The sequence below is a fragment of the Amphibalanus amphitrite genome, unplaced genomic scaffold (genome assembly GCF_019059575.1).
Source record: "Amphibalanus amphitrite isolate SeventyFive unplaced genomic scaffold, NRLGWU_Aamphi_draft 000648F_arrow, whole genome shotgun sequence".
NCBI classification, from domain to species: domain Eukaryota; kingdom Metazoa; phylum Arthropoda; class Thecostraca; order Balanomorpha; family Balanidae; genus Amphibalanus; species Amphibalanus amphitrite.
The window spans coordinates 261,014-284,839 of NW_024882142.1; the positions used below are offsets into that span (position 1 = coordinate 261,014).

The window sequence follows — 23,826 nt, forward strand, 5'->3', positions numbered from 1 at the left end:
TTAGCTATTTCGTCTATTCTCTTCCCAGTTTTGGTAGACCGGGGCCGAGTTGGTCATTCCTTCTCTGCCGCGAACCCAGCATCTGAAGTCCCGGGACCCCCGGTATCATTTCATTCATTTCGTTTTGTACACTGCCACAAGTGTGCCGCGTCGGGACTGTATTTGTCCGATTCCTATCGATTCATTTTGTTTGAATCTACAGTTGTTAAATGAACGTAGCTAACTCCATTGGATGCCGCCGTCGGCTTGTGCTAAAATATTTGGGTAATATTTCTGTCAAGCTATTGCTGCATTTCAGCTGCGGCCCATGGTACTCGAAAGTTTGCTAGAGAAATGAGTCATGAGATAATAGGGCACCCAAAATTTGCATTGCTTTGATGAGTTTTATCGAATTACCGAGAACATTCCTCGGGAATTTTGTTCGTATCCATGCCCCAAACCGATGCAGAGTTCCGTTCGCAGTGACCGTCACCGGCCAGCGGAACCGACGTGCCTCGTTATTTTCCTCCAAGACTCCGACGATTGAATCCGACATACAATTGTAGTCGACTGACCGCTGGGACGCAATGTTGCAGAGTCGTCGGGCCTGGTTACGGTGCGGAGCTGCGGCCGCCGGGCTCCGGTGTGTCGGTGCCACTGCCGTCGGTCGGTCGATGGACCGTCCGTCGGCGGCGGCGCGGCGGTGCGGCCGGATCCGCGCCCGCCGCCGCCGTGCTGCGCCGAGCACGGCGGCGCGCCGGCCGCTCCGTCAGACGTTAGTGGTGCGCCGCGCCGACCGGACCACCACGCGCCGCACCGCACCGCACCGCCGCCCGCGCCGCCGCCACCATGGACTCGTGTCTGAGCCCCGGCCTGGACGTGGTGATGAGTCCCACAGGAGACGAGGAGGTGAGTGTGTGCGCTGCCCGGGCGCCGGGCGGGCCGTCCGCCGGCCGCCGGCGGTCCCAGGTGAGCGCCGCGGCCGTATTGATCACCGGGCGGGAATGCAGCGACGCTCAGCTGGCGGCCGCCGCCGGCACCGGCGAGCCGGTGGCGTTTTTCCGTGCGGCCCCCGACCGCGATCGACCCCCGCCACCCCGCCGGGAAGCCGCACAGACACTGATTAGAGGGTTCGGAGACGGGCGCCCCGCTCGGCCCCCCTCCCTCCACACACGCACCGGCGCGCGGCCCTCGGAACCCGCCGGCACGGCCGCTGGGCCCGCTCCTGTCTGACACTCCGTCAATCATTTCATAGGCATGCGCTGCCGTTCTGTCCCGCCTTGTGATAATGTAATGATCGTTGATCGTGACTGTTTGATAAGACAACTAACTTCAGCGTGGGACTGGAAACCCGTTTCTCGAGTATGCTCTATTGTTCTCCAAATCATACTACCTATGCCTTACTATAATATTATCTCTGTTCAACTATGGTCCCGGTATGAGGCTATATCGGACGACCCGGGAGCGTGCCGTGTCCCCACGGAGGTCGGTGTGAGCGGCGGCGCCGGTCGGTGACCGTGGGCCGGGTGTGGTCAGCCGGCCCGGCCGGCACCGCCCGACCGACACACCGGGCTGCCACCGGAACCGACCGTCCGGCGCACCGGAACGGCCCCCTTCCGCCGGCAGCGGGCCGTGGAGAGGCCTCCGCGCGCACCGGGCGGCCGGTCAGACCCACACCCCGCCCGGTCAGTCGCACGGCCAGCCGGCTGCCCGGGGTAAAAAGGTGCCGGCCGCCGCCGTGCCGCGCCGACCCCGAAGCCGTAGGACGGCGCGGTCGGCGATCGATGGTGCCCCGGTAGAGCTTCCCGTCCCTGCTGACGGTGACGATGGCGTGACCGGCCCTGACGGCCCGCCGTGGATCCGCCGTGTCCCGCCGCGTTCTGGGTAAAGGTACCGCGTCCACTCCGAGTCGGGCTGCAATGGTGTGCCTGCCACGACTTTTTCACTTTGGTCGCACCTTGGTCGCCGGCATGTGCTACCTTTTTTCATCTGTTTTTCCTTCCACGTAAACTTATATCTATCTCCCCTTACTCCTCATTTATGCTGGGCAATTATTGTACCGTCTATCTGTCCTTCCAAAACCACCCTTTTCCATCTAATAACTATTACATATCGTAGATATTTCTGGCATTCCAGACCCTCTACGACCTGTATGTCATGACACCAACTCCACCCAATTCATGACATTACTCGAGTTAATTAAGGCACTTGGTCCATCTCACCTTATTGCTCCCCCCCCATCCGATCACAATGCTCACTGTCCCCCATTTGACCCTAACGCTCACCTACATCCGATCCTAATGCTCACCTCATCACATGTCGCACCGGCCCGGCTGGACCAGCCATGGCCGGGGTATATCCGGTGCCGGCGGCGCGGCGGCCCGCTCGGATCTGATGACGGAAACTGCCGACCGCGCTGGTACAGTGGGACCTGTGACCGAACGACCCGTCCCGGCGGTCCCCGCTATAAACCCACATCAAACGGTGGCTCTGGAGCGCTGTTCCCTGCCAGCCCACAGCGCTCGGTGCCTGCGTTCTACGATAGCCTCAGCTGGGCGGTCTGAAGCAGAGCTTTAACATCTTCCTACTGCGATCTTGTTCAAACGACATTTGTAAAATATTAATGCATTGGAAGTTGAAATTGTCTTGTGTTTTAGCATCAGTAGGGGACTTGTGGTAGATGGCCAGGTCGGGAAGCAGAGTGAAGCTATAGCTGCGGCAAAGCCAGGGTGTGACACGGGTTGACCGAGTGAGGCGGGGTCCACCCCCCCTCCCCCCCCAACCCACCCCTTCGGAGCTCGTAGAGGGCTGAGCTGTGGTGGATTGGACGTTGACAGGTAGGGCCGAGTAAGCCGGGTAGCTCCGCGGTCGTAGCTCACAGAGAGCTCTGAGCTGTGGCGCAGCTGGGAGGGGCGGCTCCGCGGACCGTGGTCGACACTCACGGCCCGGTCCCGCCGGTGTCGTCGACGCCATCCGAGCGGCCGCCCCGTGCTCTCCGCGGGTGGCCAGCCGACGGATAAATGATGGCGGAGCCACGGGGCACGGGCCAGAGACCGCCGGGGAGCTGGTCAGATACTGGCTCCGATGAAGCACGCTAAGAGCCGAAACTGCACCCTTAGTGTAGATTTAGCTCACGGAGCTGCGGAAGAGTTGTCCTGATATTTGGCCAGATGCTGGCTCTGATACAGCTCACTTGAGTTAGATACGGCTCAAGTTCTACGAAGTCACGGACTATCGTGAGTTGCCGGAGGTGCGGTCGACTTACTGTTAGGCACAGCTCACATAGCTCAGTTATAGTTCACGGACCAGAGGCCGCCTGCCCTGTGATCTGGCGAGATTCTCGCTCAGATGCAGCTCACTGAGTTGTAGATAAGATATCGCTCTGGAATCTAGTCAGATGCTGGCTCTAATAGACGTAGTTAATCACTGATCATTGACGCCGCACAATGTAGAAGAATCATTGATGACTACAGCGTTCGTGGTCTAAGCCTCTGCTACGACCTGCCTCAGAAGTCAGTGTGGGACCTTTGCACGGCATATCCTTCTGTCATCAAGGCGGCCATTGTATCGGAGTCGTCTCGCCTACGGCCGATGCAGCCTCTGCCCCCAGTCGATCACCGGGCTCCTGAGCCGTCCACCGTTTGAGCCCGGCCGCTGCTGAGCTGACAATCGGTCGGGAAGTCAGTCCCGTCCCACAGCTCTCTGAGAAACACCTCCAGCCGACCAGAAAACCAGCGGCGGCGCGCTCCGACCGAGCGGCGACTCCCGGCCGGGATCCAAGCGGCGGTGTCCGGTGGGCCGAGTGGCGCTGATGACGCGGGTTATCGGCGGAAACCGAGCTGGTAACCCTATATATCGGCGGCTACAGGACAGAGCGGCACGGCGCCCGATCGCGCCCGCCTCGGCTGGGATGTGATGATGGTATGATGGTTAGACTGGGTGGGACGGGGGCGACGATGTTTATCCATTGAAGCTGAGATATGTTTGAACTGGAGCTGGATTAGGAGTGAACTGAAGCTGAAATGGAGCGAATTTGAAACGGATGCTACTGCAGAACACTGCTTGCAGTATACCCTGGGCCTTTGGTTGAACTCTGACTGAGTAATACCACGGGCTGTAATACCTGTTCATATTCCCACACAGAAATATGCGTAGACGGTCGATCGAGATACAGTTGAATGAGAACTTTGTCTGGGAGGCCAGCTTGCTGCAGCTCGAGTCATGTTCCGTCTCCGGGGTATGATTTCATCCATCAGCGAGTCAGCGTCGCTCTCTGTCTGCCGTGTCGTGACGCGGCGTCACAGAGAGTGACGGCGTGACTGTCGGCTGTGACGGGCTGCCGAGTGCAGCGCTGCACGTGCACTGCTGACCTGTCACCCTGCGCCCCTCCCCTCCCCTCCCCGGGCGCTGACGGAGTGGGCTGGGGCCGGCGCGCCGGACACTGGCTTGCAGACCCAGACTGGGGGCAGTCCCGCTCCGCCGGCTCTGGCCGAGCCGCCCCCCTCAGATGGGAGGGGAGGACAGGCACGACCCAGCCGGGGAGGCGGGCCCGTCCCAGCTGCAGGGTCACCCCGCGACACCGATCTAATTTCACGCACCATTGGCCGCCGTTTCTGCCCGGTCGTGATCTGGGATGTCCCCACTCAGCGTCGCTGAAAAAGCAACACGTGGGGACGAACCAACTTCGCCACAGGGAGCAGTTGAGCAGCAGAGACTTTTTCAAAACGCCGGCATGACGGTTGCGCTGTATACCCGGGGCTAACAGAAGCAGGGCTGCGGAGTCGATGGATTTTCGGCTACTCCGTCTCCGACTCCGACTCCGGCTTCCAAAAACCAGCTCCGACTCCGACTCCGACTCCGAGCAGAATTGTCGACTCCGACCGACTCCAACTCCCGACTCCGACTCCGCAGACCTAGCAGGGCTGCGGAGTCGACAGATTTTCGGTGACTCCGACTCCGACTCCGGCTCGGGTTTCTAAAATCGACTCCGACTCCGACTCCGGTCACAACTGTCGACTCCGACCGACTCCGACTCCGACTCCGACTCCGACTCCGCAGCCCTGAACAGAAGTTCCTTCGTTTTCGAAGTCGCCTTTCTGGCAAGACACAATAGTCTCCCCAGTCCCCTGTCAGTCTGTCCCTGTCCCCCTCCCCGATCTACCGTTACCGCGCCGTGGTCATGTGTCGGACCGTGGGCGGCCAGTCACCGGCACCCGACATGTCCGAACCCCGGACTGTCACACCTCTGTGTCCGTCACGTGCTGACCGGCCGCTGTCGGTGACAGTTGACACGTGACGTGACGGCACCGCCGCAGATAGAGCCCACGTGAAACGTGACGTCTGGTGGGGCAGGTATGATGCGTCACTTTAGGTGAGGTTAGGTGGAGTGGACAGTCTCCTGCTAGGGAACACGGCAGCATACCCTATAGAGAGCATAATGGATTGATGGAGTAAATTGACGCATAGAAGATCGACATATAGATCAGTCTTGTAGAGCACGCCACATATTGTGTTTGTTGTCTTTTGCCTAGTGGCTAGTGCTCTGACTCTCTTATCTTTTTGGCAATGACTACTTTAACACATATCTCATTCTCATCATGGATCGCTACGCTTCTCGTGCACAAGGAACTTGTAGTTCCATACAGTGCACCCATGGACGCTTTGTTGAATAACATTTTGCACACATGCTGCAGATTCATAATAGAGGCAAGCCGGAGCCTGCGACACCGCTGATGACCTGGATGACATTACTACACATTGAAAATTACCGAAACAGCGAGAGCGCTCTTTATTTTCTCGGTGCCGGGATTTCTTGGTTGCGTAGAGAAAAATTGCAACCAAGGCATCACAATAGACTCGTTCTGTGTCGTCACCTGTAAAAAGAAACAAGCCTCTGTGATGTAAATGTAATAAATATCTCCAAATGCCATGGCTGCAAACCTCCCGCATGCGTGCTATCCCGTATGATTTAATTCCTAACAGATGTCGCCATAGGCGCGGGAGCCGGGGGGGCAGTGGGGGCAGCTTGCCCCCCCCAACTCTGGGGCCGTGGGGGCGGTGCCCCCACAGCTTGGAGACGGAATACCACACTTTTTTTGCAAATGTTTTCTTTTTTTGTTGAAAAAGCCGAGGGGTGAAAAATAAGTGGCCTAAAACCGGTGAGAAAACTAGATTTGGGGGTACCCTAGGTTGATCTCTATTATGGTGTGCCCCCCCAGTCGGAAAGTAGTTCCCGCGCCCCTGGATGTCGCTAGTGTGAAACGCCTGCATCTATGCTGTTCCGCATAGCTTTAAATTCCAGTAACAGATGTCGCTAGTATAAACGCCTGCAAGCTATGCTGTGCCGCATTGCCGTGGGCGGCGCTTTTCTGTAATTTGCACGCGTGAAGGCCGCAAGATGATGAATGATGAGGTCAGGAGTACTTTTGGACGACGGTGGGGCTCCTCAAATTTGCGGCTATGAATACCAGCCCAGTTTGACTCCATCCCCTGTGCGTTTGATTCACCAGTCCTGCGTAGGCCCTCGGTCTCAACCGAATATCGTCCGTCCCGTCTGTGTGCCGTCTCCGTAGTCCGTACCGTCCGTCTCCGTCCCTTGGTTCCGGCACCGGCGGCGGCGCCGGACGTCGCTCGTGCCGCTCGGTGCCGGACCGATACAGACGGCCGCTCATGCCGAACTAACCGCGCCGTGCCGGTAACGGCGCGACGCCAGCGTCTGTGACGCTTCCGGCGCGCGCCACCGGTGGGCGGTGTCCTCCCCCGCGCTACTGATGGACGGTGTCCTCCCCCGCGAGCTGGTGAGCGGCGGTGTCCTCCCCCCAAGCCTCCGATGAGCGGTGTCCTCCCTGCGCTGGTGAGGTACGTTGTCCTCCCCCAAGCCAGTGGGGGAGGAGGGTGTCCTCCCCCAAGCCACCGATGGGCGGTGTCCTCCCCCACGAGCTGATGAGCGACGGTGTCCTCCCCCAAGCCACCGATGGGCGGTGTCCTCCCTGCGCCAGTGAGGGGACGTTTGGGTATGCATTTCGGGTCAGTGAGCAGCTGAGAATTGCCAACTGCCCTCCGTGCCATACTACTACACCATTCTCCCTCCCATCTCCCCACCACCCGTTCCTATCCCTCACTGCACGGCAGTGGCGGTCCTTTGACGGCCACTGCCGACTGTTGTGTGCAGACCCGTATGGAGCCGTCAATTACCCATGGCACTCGGACGGCCGTAACGGCGAACAAATAGGACGGCGGCGCGGCGCGAGTGACTCAGAACAATGACAGCGCACGGCCGGCTGTCTGTCATGTCTGTGTCGATTGGCCGTAAACCGATGATGAACAAACTGACCGCCGGGGATGGGGGAGGGGCGCAGGTGCCGGACGGACAGGAGTGGGCTGGTGGCATACCTATTGTGGGCGATTGGATATTGATTGGCGAATGGGCTCGTAGTTCCGAATATTGTTGAACTTTTTGTGAATATGGGATGCACGTTGCACATTGCGTTAGCGGCATGCGTTGAAAGTTTTCGTTCAGCTAAAGTGATGAGCGCTGGTCTATGGAAGTGGTAGACCAGGCCTTACCCATAATACATAATGTTTTGAGCGTACCTAGGCCTGAGGTCATCAAATGCTTATCGAACATGGCATCTACCCATCAGGCTATTCCGTTCTCTCCAATGCATATAAAATTGCGCATGTCGAGCTCAGAAGAAAGCAGGCGTGGACAATGCCACATTTTGGTAATTTATTTGCGAAAGTGTAACTGAGCAAATTTCGCGATTTCTGAGCAGGTCGCGCTCCAAGTCGTTGCAGATAGGTAAGCAATTGATTGCAAACTGCGTAGGCGTGTGCCTGAAGTTGAACCTCCCGAAAATTACACTTGCTCCCCACGCACATGGACTGGCTTGAATCGCTCGGCCACCAGGTGCACGTGGTGTCGGGTTAGGCTCGCCGACGGATTTTGCCGTCTGGCATGGAGCTCCGATGCCGATATCGACGACTTTGTTGTAGCAACCGACGGAGGGTGGTTGGATTTAGCTGCACCGGGTGGTCACGCACGGGGTGGTCTGCATCCAGCCGCAACCGATGGCATCGATATCGCTCATAGAAGGTCAATGATAGGATCACATCGATGTGATCCTATCATTGACTCTAATCATGATACCGTGTATAACAGCAATTAGCTTTGAGAATGACCGTTTCTATTGCCTTTGCTTGAGTAATATCGAATGCGTTGAGACGTTACTCTTGGGAGCAAACTAAGCCGTCAACTCCGACCATAAACTTCAAAGCCTGTTTGCCCCACGCCATTTACGACCGTTGTGCGTCCGTGTGCCGCAGGTTCGTACCCTGTTCGTGTCTGGCCTGCCTATGGACGCCAAACCCCGCGAGCTCTACCTTCTCTTCAGGGAGTACGAGGTAAGTAGGCGTCACGTTACGAGGTCTATTCGTGTGACCGCTACAACTATTGGGGAGGTACACAGAATTGGAGTGTCGAGAGCTGTATCTGATGTTCATGGAATATTGAGAAATAGGTATGCCCATTACTCCATGCAGAGTAATCAGTGTAGGGATGTATTTTGTTCGCTCACTCCGCCGAGTCCCCCTGACGCCGACCGCCCCGTTCCAGGGCTACGAGGGCTCGTCTCTGAACGTTACCAGCAAAAACGGCAAGACCTCGTCGCCGGTGGGCTTCGTCAAATTCAACACACGGGACGAGGCGGAGATCGCTAAGAACAGGGCCCAGGTGGGTGTCGACGGGCCGGGCTGCTCTCGACGAGCACTGCTCACCAGTCACCACCAGGCACACCTGCAGACACCGACACCACCATCACCATCACCACCGTCACTTTCACCAGCATCACCAGCAGCAAACTTATCAACAGCTGCGGCCGTTCCTATATTTAATATGATAAATGCTTTATGAAAAATGCGACCTACAACAAACATCACTACGTATTTTTGCAGCTGTCAATCATTGATCGCATTTCAGCTCGAATAGTATAAAGCTTTTCACTGAGAGTCGGAACATGCATTTTAGGTGAGGCGGTTGTATCTTGAGTCTGCTCACGGTCCTGTTCGTTCGCACTCGCTCACGGTATCAGACTAGGCGGCCACTGATCACCAGAGGTGTGCGTTGTGCTTGCATGGCCGTCGGTCGGCTGAGGTCGGGACCGGTTGACTACCACGGACAATGTGTAGCGCTTCAGCCGCCGCCGGCCGTCCGGGCCTGTATCGCTGCCGCACCTCGACACGACACCATGTTGTACCACGTGCTCTTCAGCGTCTCTCCCTCCCTCTCTGCCTCTCTCTCTCTCTCTCTCTCTCTCTCTCTCTCTCTCTCTCTCTCTCTCTCTCTCTCTCTCTCTCTCTCTCTCTCTCTCTCTCTCTCTCTCCCTCTCTTTCTCTTTCTCTCTCTCCTTCTCCACTCCTTTCTGCCTTCTTTTTACTCTTAGAAAGTCTCTCTTTCTTCCTCTTTCGTTCATCACCCCATTTCTCACAGTCTGTTCGCTCGGTCACTAACTTCCTTCACTCAGCAGCCCCCTACGCGGCTGTCTGCAGTCGCCTGCACTCATCACGTCACCGTCTGTGCCATAGGGCGCTCGCTTCGACCCCGACCTACCCCAGACCATACGGCTGGAGTTTGCCAAGAGCAACACCAAAGTGAGCAAGCCTAAGCAGCAGGTGTCGGCGGCCGCACCGCACCCAGCACTGATGCACCACGCGTTCACACCGGGACGTAAGTACTGAGCGCACCGACACCCTGGGACTGGGACCCCGGATTGACAGACTTCAGACCCAGCACCAACGGACCAGGACCCAGGACTCCTGAAATCAAAGACAGAGCCGTTGAGACCGAAATCAAATTCAACGGACTATTGTCATATCAGTTTGAAAGCTCCAAGAAAGCTCCCTAAGCACACATTTGCTCGGGGCTTCGTGCTTCATATGATTTTAGTGTAATCAGACTACCGAATTATCAGCTTCTTTTTATCACCTTTGCTTATAAATACATGCAGTGACAATATATATCTGCATTTTTGTTTGTCTCATCTCTGACCTCATTTGACACGGCCTGTGACGTTTGACCCGCTCAGTGACCTGTGACCTGAAATTTGACGCCGCCTCTCGACCTCTCAGTGACCTGTGAGCCTTCTTGTGACCCGTAACGCTCTACGTGACATTTGAGCCGCTCTTTGACCATGACTTGGTCTTTGACCTGTGACCCGCCCTGTGACCGTGTGCCTGTGTCGGTCAGCAGATGTGGGCAACTTCTACGGTCCTGGCGCGGATATCTGGCAGGCCCACCCGGCCCTGGCGTACGGCGCAGACGTACCGACGACTCTGCAGCACGCGCCACTGCTGCACCCGGCGCTGCAGGCCACCCAGCTGCCGGTGAGAGGGGTACCCGGGGAGGTACAGCGCGGGTACACAGCGGTACACAGCGGTACACAGCAGTACGTACACCCGGCGCCCAGCCACCCAGCTGCCGGTAAGAGAGGGGTACTCGGAGAGGGTACAGCGGTACACCCACCCCGGCACCCCCAGTACAGCGGCTCACACAGCTCACACCCACCTCCGAACCAAGGAGAAAGTACAGCGGTACATACACCACCGGCCAACACCGTGTGAGCTGTACACACAGTCGACGGTACATGTACCCATTGACCCTCTCGCTACTCCCGGCTCCAAGTGTATTGTATTGTATGTATTGTATTGCTTATCTTTGGAGAAACCACACAGGCACTTACACTCCAGCGTCAAGCACAATCAAAGTAAGTTAAAATATGAAGCGAGCAGATCATTGTAAGAGGTCACACAGCCACACTGACATACCTATCGGGATCATTTGGACGCCAAACAACTGCGTATGCTTCGCCTGAACTTGGCCGCCCTCGACTGCCTCACATCCGGTGGCAGGCGGTTCCAAGTCGCAATGGCTCGGTGAGGGAACGACATTTTTGTGCACTGCAGACGACACCTAGGGATTTGTAGCGTAGTATCATCAGCGGTGGAGCGCGTCGGTCTCAGCGATACCTGTGACCGAGTCTCAACGAGTGCCCTCAGCTGCCGAGATGCGTCCCTCTGCCGCATTACATGATAGATTCGCTGCACATCGCGCAGATCGATCATCGCGTCGAACGTAGGCCAGCCTAGCTCCAATCGGGCTTCCGTGACGCGGTCAAATTTACGGAGCCCTGTGACAGTTCTGACTGCGAAATTTAACACCTTCTCGATCCGTTTCCTGAGAGTCTTTGATTTGGGGGCCCAAACAGGAAGACAGTACATGAGTGTGGGGAACACCAGCGCCTGAATCAACATTTTGGTTGTCTCCCGAGGTAAATTCAATTTCCGAATAGAAACAATAGCACCACTACACTTCTGTGCCACTGAGCTAACCTGTTTTTCCCAGTTTAAGTGACAGTCGAAATGGACACCTAAGATCTTGATGCTTTCTGAGTGCTGAAGTGACACACCATCAAAGTTCATAACTAAATCTGATACGCTTGCGGTGTTTGCTGGGGTTCCAGCCAGCAGGAACTCGGTCTTGGTGGGGTTTACTTTGAGCCCGTTACAGCGAAACCACCGAGACATTTGAACTAAGTCGGACTCTATGTGACGTTTGAGCTGCGTCACATTATCAGGTCCAGCACAATGCACTAGCTGGCTGTCGTCCGCATAACTAGATAGCCAGCCGAACTGAATATGGCCCACAAGGTCATTCATGAACAGGTTGAACATGGTGGGACCCAAAGTTCCGCCTTGGACCACACCAAACGGCACCTCCTCGATGCTGGTTCCCCCCTTCACGGTCTGGGTCCGATTCGCGAAATAGCTCTCCAGCCAATGGGTCGATATCCCATACCATCCTAGCTTGGACATCAGTGCACCACGCTGGACACAATCAAACGCCTTACTGAGGTCCAGTGACGTCACCGATGTGACCATGCCACGATCGGTGTTGTGAGCTATACGGCTGGCTAGACAGAGCGCAGCATCCTCCGTCGAGTGGGCAGGGCGATAGGCGAACTGGGTAGGAGTCAGAATGTTGTTACTATTTAGATAGCTCAAAATTTGCAAATTTACAATCTTCTCGGCTAGTTTTGAGATTACATTTAGAACACTGACTGGCCGAAAGTTGGCTGGCAACGTTTTGTCTCCTGACTTATAGATCGGAACCACCGTGGCATGTTTCCATAGAGAGGGCACGACACCGGTTGAAAGCGAGTGGTTAATGACATGTAGCACAATAGGACCCACTACTTCGAAACACTCGCGTAAAAGCTGCACAGTTACACCGTCGCTTCCGGCCGCTCTGCTGCTACTCAGTCGCCGCAAGGCAGAGCTCAACTCCGGCAGTGTCACGACGTGCACACGGAAAGCTGAGCTACACACAATCGGTGGCCGTGGACGCACTGGCTCAACTCCAGTCGCTCTTAGCTCCTCAGCCACGCGGGAACCGACACGAGCGAAGAACGTGTTGAAGTCGTCTGGGCGAATCTCGTTGGCTGCCTGATCATCGGTAGCTCCCGCGCTGAGTGCGAACTTTCGCAAGTTGTTCCACGTCTCCTTAGGGTTGCCGGATCGAGATGGCATCGTGAAAAAGTCTCGACGAGCCAGGGCCAGCTGATGCTTGAACTCAGCATGCAGGCGCTTGTATTCCCGCTGGGAGTCTTCGTCGTGATGCCGGTCACGCTGACGCCTGGCGGCGTCCCTCTGTGCCTGTAGTTCCAGCAAACTGTCGTTAGAGGTCAGCCATGGGCAGCCTTGGTGGCGGAATCGCACGGTCTTGAGCGGACAGTGCTGGTCAATGTACGCATTCCACACAGTCAGGAAAGCGTCGTATTTGGTATCAGCACATGTCGCTCGGTACACCGGCTCCCAGTTCGCCATTAGAAGGTCCAATCGCAACCCGTCATAGTCCACGTTACGGAGCGACCTGACGGTGGCCGTGCGCGGTGGTCGCCGAGCTCGCGGTAGAGGCGCGTCCAGCATCACCAGGTCGTGGTCGCTGACGTGCGTCGGTATCCCGACGCGCACCGCTGGAGGCCGGCAGTGTCTGTGATGATGTGGTCGATGGCGGTTCCGGGGCCGGACGCTCCCGGGCGAGTTGGCTTGTCGATGAGTTGATGAAGATTCAGGTCACTGAGCATACGCAAGTAGCTTACTACACCAGGCTTGCTGCTGCAGCAAACATCAAAGTTCACATCTCCGAGTAAGAATAATGGTCCCTTTCTCACCATCATTAGTTCGAGCTGCCTTCTGATTTCATCAACGTCACTGGACACCGCGCCGTCCGGCGGCCGATATACGGTCCCGACCGACGCCGACCGACCCCGCGACGCCACACCCAGCCAGAGGAACTCGACTCGGCTGTCACCGGGCGGCGATACGTCCAGCTCGCACGCGCCGATGTCGCTTCTCACCAGCACGACAATGCCGCCGCCCCGCACCTGTGTGCGGCCCCGTCGCGGCACGGCACGGTCGCGTCGGTACACACCGTACGGGAACGTACGGGAACAGTAGGAGGCCGTCGCTGATGTCCGACGACAAGAATGTCTCCGTCAGACACAGGATGTCGAGATTGTGGCTGTTGAGCATTAGGCGGATCTCGTCTATCTTGTGCGCCGGCGCCAAGTGCCGCACGTTGACATGGCCGTGCGGACATGTCAACGAAGGAGCACACTGACAAGTGTGCTCCTTCGGTACTCCCACGTGCCGCGCTGCGCTCACTACTCATCCCTTCTCGGCCGCCGGCTGCAGAATGCACTATGCAGTGGATCATTTATTAGACCTCATTGGTCCAGACGCAGTCCAGTCGCCCGCCAGGGACCGCTCCGCATTGGACTGGAGCCGACTGCGGCCGCTCCCAGGGAATCTGAATTACAAGTTTGAAACTTATTGTGATTGCTAGATGCCAATAGCAGTTATATTCTAGTGGGGTCAAAGAATATCCGAATCAATGTTGTCGACACCACCAACGCTTTTGTTTGGTGCTGCACCATTATGTAAACAGTCACTAAAGCGATCTAAAGCCACTCAATAACGACAACAGTTACGATTTTCAAGTGCATGCGTATGACTTTCGAGCTGTTGCCACTGGAGCTCAGTTATTTGCTTCAAGTCTGGTAAGAAGAGGAAATTAAATTGTTGGTGGCGTTAGTAGCCGTTTTAATGGCTCAGAATGGACCTGGTTCACTTATGGCAGCTGACATTGTTTCTGCCTTCTGCTGACATTGTATCCCCGCACCGTCCGGTCGGTCGGCGACTGGCACTGGGTGACCCGTGACCCGCCCAGCCGCGTCAGCTCTCTGCCTCTCTCTCTCTCTCTCTCTCTCTCTCTCTCTCTCTCTCTCTCTCTCTCTCTCTCTCTCTCTCTCTCTCTCTCTCTCTCTCTCTCTCTCTCTCTCTCTCTCTCCCCTCTCTCTCTCTCTCTCTCTCTCTCTCTCTCTCCTCTCTCTCGCTCGCCGCTACCTCTGCGCTGGTGAGCCGTGCCCTCCGTTGAATCGACACCCGATATTCTGTGGCACGGGTGGCGGGTAGCTGGCGGTATGACCCGGCACGCACAGGGCGATCTCGTGCCGGGCCGCCGGGCCGGTGCTCCGCGGGGCGCCCAGCGTCCAGCGCTCAGTGGTGCTACACCGCCCGGGTCGGCTTACCAGTCAGTTATTTTGGACACGGGTGCTTAGTGTGTGGCACGACTGTGAATTAGGTTATGAGTGGTCGTCTTACCTCTCCTAGAGCTTGGCAGAGCAATGAAATATGGTCATATAGTGACTTCGGCGGTAATTATACGACAAAGATAGCCCAGTCCAGTTTCCGCTAATTTTGGGTGAAATACGATGGGATGATTCGTCTATCGTTCCCATGCATCCATGCGCATATGTTCAGCAACGTTTCTAAAACTGCTAACGAAAGTAGCCCACTTACGCACCTGAACCATAGCTCACCTGCATTACGCCCTCTGTGGTTAAAGGTAGACTGCCACCTTTTTTCCACAAAACGGTTTTCACTAGAGCTGAGCCACCTATGTCCCAGACTGAAGTCGGTTTTCCGAAATTCGAACCCGTTTGCGAGAAATCGGAGACCAAAGTTCAGTTTGATGCCATTTTTTTAGTCCCAGAAAACCGACATCTCTACTGTTTATCGATAACTTTGAAACATGAATTTTCTTATCTTTTGGTAAATATATGTCAAAACTTTGATTGTTTAGAGATCAGAGAAGAATTTTGGAGTGTCAAAATAAAAGTTAAACTTATATATTCAGTAGTTCATTTTTTCAAAAAAGTGTGGGAAATGGGGTTTAACATGGGCCAGACCCATTCCAAATGAGCCATGATTTTTAAATGTTTTACGAACTTAAATGCAAAATAAATTAAACATGGCCAATTTCTTATGAAATCATATATTAGTAAATCATAAAATACCTTACTTTTTCAAATAAAATGTAATAATCTTATGACCTTGAAGTCTAGTGATGTGTAAACATTGTCGCTAGACATTAACCGATTGATAATTGTATGATAATCGACAATTTTTTCGCGATTCACGTGATGATACTTTGTCAGGTGAATTCTAAAATTTTGTTTTGTCCAGGGAATAAATCATAGGCCGATCTGAGAAAACTTTTTGAAGATGGCAGTCTTCCTTTAAGATTTCTGACTCTGCCCTGCCCCTCTGTGGGGCTATGATTTTTTACTGTGTCCCCATGTAACTGTGATTTCTTACTGTTGTGTCCTCTCTGTGACTGCGATTTCTGACTGTGCCCCTCTGTGACTGCGATTTCTGACTGTGCCCCCTGTGACTGTGATTTCTGACTGTGTCCCTGCGGCTGTGATTTCTGACTGTGCCCCCTGTGACTGTGATTTCTGACTGTTGTGCCCCCTCTGTGACTATGATTTCTGACTCTGTCCCTCTGTGACTGTGATTTCTTGTTGTTGCGTCCCCTCTGTGATTGCGATTTCTGACTGTCCCCCGTGACTGCGATTTCTGACTGTGCCCCCTGTGACTGTGATTTCTGACTGTGCCCCCTGCGGCTGTGATTTCTGCCCCCGCGCCGCCGGCGGCCTTGTGTGGCTTCCGTCCGCGTATCATTGATCGGTGCGCGCGTGTGCGTGACGGTGACGGGGTCCGCCGGCGGCCGCGCTGAATAGTTAATGCGGCTACCTCCGGTCAGGTACCGACCCCGGTCCGCAACGGTCAGTGAGAAGTCTGGGGTCTAACACCAGTGAGGAGCCCTGGGTCCAACACCGGCCTCTGGGTCTGATTCGGTGTGCGCAACTGGGGTAGATACCGAATTAATCTAATTTGTGCTTGCCGCTTGGTTTTCTGTTACATCGTTTGGGGTTAACTAATGAACACGGTAATTTACTCCAACGCGGATGGCTTAGTTGGATTGTTGATTAGCCAGTGGGCTTAGGAGAAGACGTGTTCTGGACCTATTAAGGGATTTAGCGAGGCTCGCAGAGCAAATGATGTGGTTTCTGCGCTCCCTGGGGGCGGTATGGGCATAATTCGCCCCGGGAGGTGACAGTTTCTCTGCCTTAAACTTTGAGATGCAGTAAGGAACATGAGGCTTATGGGAATGATAGCATAGCAGATGACCGTTTTACGATACAAAGTTAGTCTTCCTACTTCCTAGGTCATTGCTTTCAATCGAGTAGTAAAATTCTAGCATAGGTTTCGCCCCTTGAATGAACACCTTTTTTGATTCATTCTGGCCTCAAAGCCAGGGATCCGGTATACATTCACATAAAGCAAAAACAACTTGATTAAATTTGATTTTGTACCATAATTATTAGTAAAGTATAATGGCTTTAGTTAAGAGAACGGATACCTGCCTTATGGGCGACTTATAAAGAAACAAAGGTCACAATAATTGTGTGGTAGAGTACGAATCGGTCATTGCGGTCGCTCGACGGTGGGTCGGTGAATGCTGTCGCCGGTCGGTCGGTTGGTCAGTTCGTTTGCCCCGTCAGTACGGTCAGTTCACTCGTTCGTGGCCGGTCAGCTCGCCCGCCCGGTCAGTACGGTTTGTTTGGTCTCCCATCGGTCGGTCAGTGTGGTCAGTTTGCTCGCTGGTGGCCGGTCAGTTTGCCCGCTGGTGGCCGGTCAGTTTGCCCACTGGTGGCCGGTCAGTTTGCCCACTGGTGGCCGGTCAGTACGGTTAGTTTGGTCTCCCATCGGTCGGTCAGCGCGGTCAGTTTGCCCGCTGGTGGCCGGTCAGTTTGCCCGCTGGTGGCCGGTCAGTTTGCCCACTGGTGGCCGGTCAGTTTGCCCGCTGGTGGCCGGTCAGTTTGCCCGCTGGTGGCCGGTCAGTTTGCTCGCTGGTGGCCGGTCAGTTTGCTCGCTGGTGGCCGGTCAGTTTGCTCGCTGGTGGCCGGTCAGTTTGCTCCGGTTGGTGGCCGGTCAGTGCGGGGGCGGTGCACAGTGGACCGGTCGATCGATCGCAGCACACTAATGAGCGGCTCCCCTGGCTGGAGTGGGGCTTCGATCGACCGGCGGTGTCCATCAGACCGACGGCGCTGGACGCCTCACCGGGGTGGGTCAGATAGACAACATGCTGTCCTCACTGAGAGTCACTGTCCTCACCGGGGGGGGGGGGGTCAGACCACACTGTCCTCACCGGGGGGGGGGGTCAGACCACACTGTCCTCACGGGGACGGTCAGACCACACTGTCCTCACCGAGACGTTCAGACGTTCTGTCCTCACCGGGACAGATTAGACGTATGGCACTGACCACCTCAATGGACTAGCCGAATAGGAGTGGGTGACGTAGTCTGCACTGGGAGCTGGCACCTTTGTGGGAGACGGACGATAGAGCCAGACTCAGTACGGTCAGTTCAGCTGACTTACTGGAGACGGGCGGTGACCAAGGACTTGATCGGGTTTAAGACGATGGCTTAACATGTTGACTGTATGTATGTAATATGTATGTATGTATTGACACCAAAACCTTTCACATATGGCGTGGCGATTACGGCGCTGGGTGACTGATAGGAGGGTGAACTTCTGCTGATTGACCAACACAGATATGGCTGGGACATTGAGTGGCATAGGACCCGCACTAGCCGCCCTCCTGGCTGATGATTCCCCTCCCAACCCACCTATCTCCCCTTCCCGTCTGCCGTGCACCGCTGTCACCATTTCCGGCTCTGTTTGCAATAACACGCAATCTGTACAGAGGTCGGCACAGTGGTGACACGCGTTCTGCGGGGGCGGGGGCTCCGGTATGCATGCACCTGTGTGCAATATGCGAGACGGGGTAGGGGCGCGATCGGTCTGACTTGTGGGCATTGTGGTATGCTCTGTCGGTCTGGTATTGTATGTGGGAGGTGCCATATTGTTCGGTACGACAATGGATTTGCTACCATGGGTGCGATGTGGCAAAGGGTTCCCCAGAATTGGACAGTGGAAAACCCGCGGTTGTCAAAATGCCGCTTGTGCTATAGGCCGTGTCGCTGCCAACCGTGCAGTTGAACTGTTCCGCCATGTAGACCTGCCTTTGGTGTGAGTCAGTGTCTGTTGTGTTTGGTGGCCCGTGCTTTTTATATGAAGCTTTCCATTCCTGTGCTGTCACTCACTTTGCTGGTCTGCTGGAAACATTCATTTTGTCTGTTCTGTCCGAAATGACCCATTGTCCGGTCTGTTGAAACATTTTACATGTTCTTTACTGACCTGTACTGACCGCTGTCATGTCTATTGGTCTGGTTCCTGGCAGGGTCAGCTTCAGCCCTCATGTCTGTCGGGTTTGTCCATTTTGTCTGGTCTGTACTAACCGACACAGTCTGTTCTGTCCGTCCTAGAGCCAGCTCCAACTGTCGGGTCTGAGCGCCATCGGCTCTCTGCTGCTGCTGTCTGGTCTGTCTGTTCTGTTCTGTCTGTTCTGTCTAGTCAGTCTGGTCTCACTGTCTGTTCTGTCCGTTTCAGAGCCAGCTGCAGCTCTCCGGTCTGAGCGCCATCGGCTCCCTGCCGCTGCTCTCGGCCGCCGGTCTGGGTCCGTCTGCGGCCCCTCTGTCCGGTAACACGCCGTGCTCCACGCTGTTCGTGGCCAACCTGGGCCAGACCGTCACCGAACAGGTGCTCAAGGAGGTGTTCAGCACGTGAGTCCGATCCGCCGCCCGGCCCTCAACCTCAGCTCCTATTGTGGACGACAGTGGCGCCACCTACCGGGTCCATTGTTTGGTATGGCTCGTATGGTTCTTTTCTAGAATATTATAGCGAGATTCGAAAAAGTTACCCTCATGCTCGGGCCCATGAGCTCTGATAAGAATAAGCGTCCTCTTCGTCTGGACTTTGCTTTGTCTCGCTCATATTTGATCCAAGTCATGTGCGCGTGCTTTTCCCAAGCGCAAACGCGCTGCTGCCAAACAAATATTCGTGAATCGTGGACCTTAACGGCTTGAAAAAGGATGTGCCCTCGAATTTCGTAGCTGTTGCTTATTGGTATCTTGAGATCAGCCGTTTGCCCGATGGGCTCCTCAGTCCTTTGTCTCTGAAGCGTCAGTTTACCAGTGTATGTATTAGTAAGGTAATCTTGCTGCCATTTACCTTCCTCCATCCTCTCTAACGCACCACGCCGCTTAATGACAACCGACACAGGCGGCCTCTGACCTCCCCTCCCTCCGCAGTGTGGCCGGGTTCACTCGGCTGCGGATGCTCACCAAGGGCGGCTCGCCAGTGTCGTTTGTCGAGTACCAGGACACCACCCAGGCGGCTCTGGCTATGGCGCGTCTCCAGGGCATCGTGCTTTGCCCGGAGCGGGGCGGCATACGCATCGAGTACGCCAAGACGAAAATGGTGGACAATGGTGAGTAGTGTTCGGCTCGAGAAAGGAAGGTGGATGGTTGTGAAGTTTGTTTGTTTGTTTTTTGTTTGTTTTGCTGGGTCAGGCCCTTTCTGTCTGACAAGACCATTTCAGAGCCGAAAGGATTATAGGAACTAGGGGAGACGTTGGTCAGGGCAGGCACCCTAGAGAGTCACCGGGGCTGAGCCCGTCCAGATGGGCAGGCCGCCCAGCCCCCCAAGTACTCTCTTCACCCGGCTACGGGTGTATGTATGTATGTATGTATGTATTCATCTAAAATCCGTCCACATGATGGCTTTTCGGGATTTGCGTCAATACAAGATAGCACACTCATAAAACGACAGAATAAAACGTGACATTAGAGCAGACACTCGCCATATTCATAAAATACATAAAAAGGTGAAGGTTTAAAATGTGAGGCTAAAAGCGAAGACTTCGCACATTGTGTTGCATGAAAATTAAACACAAAATGAATGCACTGAGTGACGAATAGTAGCGAGAGATCTATCGTACTTTCTATTGAATAGCGCGTTTGAACTCTCGGGCAGATCTGATGTTGGTGACAGTTGGTGACAACATGTTCCACGTTGCCGCGGCACGATAACGAAATCCGCGCTGGGTGCCGACCAGCCAGCACCGCGGCAGCTCAAGGCGGCCCGCCTCGGTGGAACGGGTGGAGCGGTGGGAGACAGCCGATCGGGCCACGAACATAGATCGGACTGCTGGTGGTCCGAGCTCCTGGGTCAGGAGCTTGTGAAGTTTGATGGCGTCCTTCATCTCGACCAACCGCTCCACCCGCTCCCATCCCAGAGCCCGGAGCGTCGGGCCAATCCTGTCCGTCCGCCGTGCCCCCGTTACCGGTGCGGTGCCGCTCCAAGGGAGCAGCCCGAATGAGATAAAGTTGCCTGTCCAGCCCGGACCGAGGGTTGCGGCGTGGAGGAGAAGGATTTGAACATCCTGAGGATGGAAACGACGGAAGGGCAATTGTTAAGTTGCACCGGGAACTGATAGGGGTCCCTGGAATTTACTCGACTTAAACACACGTAGCATGTTTACGAAGCAAAAGCCGAAAACGTAACGGGTTTCATGTCTGTAACGCTAGCAAGACCATTTATAGGACATTTTATGCTATATTTCTCGATTCCAAGTTTTATTTGAGTCTAACCTGGCTTGTTTTTTTTTTTCAGGTAACCAGGACTGAGCCTGAAGTCCACCCACAGCGACCGCTGTCGGTCAGCTCGCAGCTGGTACACGCTTCTGTCGCTGGGCGGCGCTGCGGTCGGCCGCTGCTGCTGAGCGCCACCTATGGGAGTGGTGAGGTGCCGGACCGCCCCCGCCTGCCCCGGCCGGTGAGGCAGCGCTACTGCCCCCAGGACCCGCTCGCCCGGGACCCTGCCGCCGTATCAGGTGACCCGGGCCCGTCCAGAGCTCTCCGGGCTCGGAAACTACTCACAGCATATCAACGCCAGCCTTTATCACTAGACCAGTGTCATTGTGTGTTTTCTAATGCGGTGTCTCCTCGCGAGTTTGGACGCGTCAGCTCACAGTTTGGTCAGGTGACACTATCGGCATTCTACGTTAGTGCTTTGCATTTTGCAATAGCAGTGAACAATGCCCCGATCGTCGAGCTAAAATGCTGAAACGCAGCGTTGCGGTACGCTGATTTCCATCGGATTCATGACGATTTAACTGCATCCATTCCGTATTGCTGTAAAAAGTAATGTGCTTGTGTTGATTAACCAAAGATAAGGCAGGCGTGAGCCTTGCTGTTTTATTTACCAGTACGTGCGTGGGTAGCTGTCATGCCCTAACCTATGTTCCGTGTGTGAAGCGGCAATCAGTCAGATCGGCAGCCTGAGTTTGTTGTTCGGGCGCGTTCCTATCCATAGTCCATACATGTAAGAGCCTTAGCGCGGGTCGGTCCGCGCGGGCTCAGCCGGTGTGGGCCGAGGGAGGGCTGGGTCGTGCCCGCCCGCCCCGCGGTCCGCTGGCTCTGACTGATGTGGGACGCTCCGCGGCGCTCCGTCGGCGCTGTCCCAGCAGTCAGCGGCTCGGCGGCTGCCGTCTGAATCCGTCCACTGTAGCTGTAGTATGTGACCGCGCGCTGCCGAGTATGCCCGATCTGCGCCTGTAGCGGCGGGCCGGCGGCGTCACCGACCGGGCTCGTGTATCAAACTGCGGTCCGTGCAGACCCACCCAGCCCGGCCCGGCGCTTTGGAGACTGGCGATCCGGCGGCGAGCGGGGCTGCCTCCCTGTCGAGGGCGCGGCGGTCGGCTCGTCCAGCTCTGCCCGTGGACTGACCGCCCTGTCCAGACCGCTCGGTCGGTCCCAGTCCCAACTGCGACCCTGCATTGCCTTATACCGGGACGTCGCCGTGCTACCGGCAGCTGAGACTCGTGTGTCCGTGTCCAGTGTTTGTATTTACCACGGCGGCGGCTCGCGCGGTGCTCGTACAGCCTCCGCGTGCGGTGTCCGCTCCGTGGAGCCGAGCCTTTGCGTGCGAGGTGTGGGCGCGATCCCTCCGTACCCTGAAGGAACTCAACATATCAGCGTTCCATCCGAGGCAGCCCGCGGCCAGGCGCGCTGCCCTAGTGAGCAGACTTTGTACTGTTTGTGTGCATTTAGAATCTCACGTGAACATAGCTCTGTAGATCCTGTAGAGGCAGTTATTGCTAGCTTTCAAAGTGACAGGTGTATGAGCAATACAAGGCTAGCTAGGGAAACTAAAGCTGTAGCGAGATGTGCGATCAGCAGCATCGCGGCTTTTCATAGACCTGCTCACATATTAACCCTAAACGAGGCCTTCGCTTGGGAAATGGATGCATATCAACCTGTGGGCCTGTTGGTCGGCGTGATAGGCGTTGTTTTCGTGTCTGTGTGCGAGTGTTTGTGTGTCGCAGTGTGAGTGTTTTCGGTGCATGCCGGGGCGCTGTGTCGCCTCTCACGGCCGGACTGGACCTGTGCTGGTCGGCACTCTCCGTTACCGGCGTCCTCCGCGAACGGTGTCTCTTGTATGGACAATCCTCGCTCTATCATAGCGTCTCGAGGGCGGGTGCTGGCGACAGCAGTGGTACTCCTCTCCTCTTCTGTGCCCTCAGCTACAGACAAAGAGGCGTGCTCCGCTTCGTTCAACGCTCTCGGACGAGCTGTCTGCGAATGCTGCTTTTAATGAACCGATCTGACGAGTCATCAGTGTGTGTTCCGCTGAGGCGCTGAAAAAAGCTGTCCTATCGACTCTAATGCTGACAATGTTCCGGTGGGACTCTCCCCACTTTATTTTAGGATATAGCGGTAGCTGATATTAGGTCTCGCTACCGCGCGCTCCGAGAAGCCTGTTTGCGTCAACTGACGCTGACGCGGCTCTCTCGATACCCGAGAGGCGCCCTTCTGTGGGGAGATCCGTCTGACCCCTCGTGACCCGCCTGACCCGACCTGACCGGGCCTACCGACCTCGCGCCTCGGGCGCCAGAGCCGCGGCCCTGGACACGCGAACGCTCCTGGTCAGTTGCTTATTATTTAGCGTAGGACGATATATGAAATTATCTTTATTTGCGACTATGTAATTATGTATGCTTAGCCTGTGTTGTCTGTTGCTACGATGACGTAGCTACATTGTGATTTAGTGTATAGATTTATGCGTGAGTCACAAGTGTCTCTCGGATGTGTTTTGTTCCGTTGCAATGACGTGTACCTAGGCTAGTCAGCTGCTCCGCTGTGTGCGGTGATCTGACTTGGCTCCTGTATCGATAGAATTCGGCATAGGGTCCAAGAGGATGCGAGTGCTGCCTGAATAAATATTGTTTGCCCAAAACTTCTCTTCTCAGGGGCTTTAGTAACCGTTGAAACGAACCACGGTGATACGATTAGCGGTGACGATACCAGGCTCTCGCATTCAAACTTTTATTGAATATTGCTTACCTACGTTTACGTTTGAACGTGCCTTCATTTGACCCCACGCAGAAAAACGTGAATTTCTTAATTTGATATTTTTTTCCCATTTTCGGCCACGCATTTATCCGCCTTCGCATTGACTGGCGTAACAAAGTCACACAA

General features: G+C 55.4%; 1 protein-coding gene across 2 annotated transcripts; it reads left to right on the plus strand.

Annotated features, from left to right (window-relative positions):
- The first annotated feature begins 573 nt into the window (after window positions 1–573).
- Window positions 574–23,584, plus strand: LOC122363937 (protein couch potato-like). Of its 2 annotated transcripts, none has more exons than XM_043333799.1 (8): window positions 574–888; window positions 8,305–8,382; window positions 8,594–8,710; window positions 9,562–9,703; window positions 10,226–10,359; window positions 18,896–19,068; window positions 19,597–19,775; window positions 20,960–23,584. In XM_043333799.1, exons 1-8 carry the CDS (start codon window positions 829–831, stop codon window positions 20,971–20,973), a joined length of 897 nt encoding a protein of 298 aa, XP_043189734.1. In that variant the 5' UTR covers window positions 574–828; the 3' UTR covers window positions 20,974–23,584. The 2 variants fall into 2 exon arrangements, with proteins under 2 accessions (XP_043189734.1, XP_043189733.1); XM_043333798.1 differs by having other exon boundaries at window positions 576–888; window positions 10,223–10,359.
- Window positions 23,585–23,826: the final 242 nt, after the last annotated feature.

Bases quoted from the DNA above. Each gene is read 5' to 3' on its own strand.
- LOC122363937 (XM_043333798.1), top strand. From the start codon at position 829: ATGGACTCGTGTCTGAGCCCCGGCCTGGACGTGGTGATGAGTCCCACA. The intron at 8,383-8,593 runs GTAAGTAGGCGT...GCCCCGTTCCAG, and splicing joins TTCTCTTCAGGGAGTACGAG to GGCTACGAGGGCTCGTCTCT. The intron at 10,360-18,895 runs GTGAGAGGGGTA...TGTCCGTTTCAG, and splicing joins TGCAGGCCACCCAGCTGCCG to AGCCAGCTGCAGCTCTCCGG.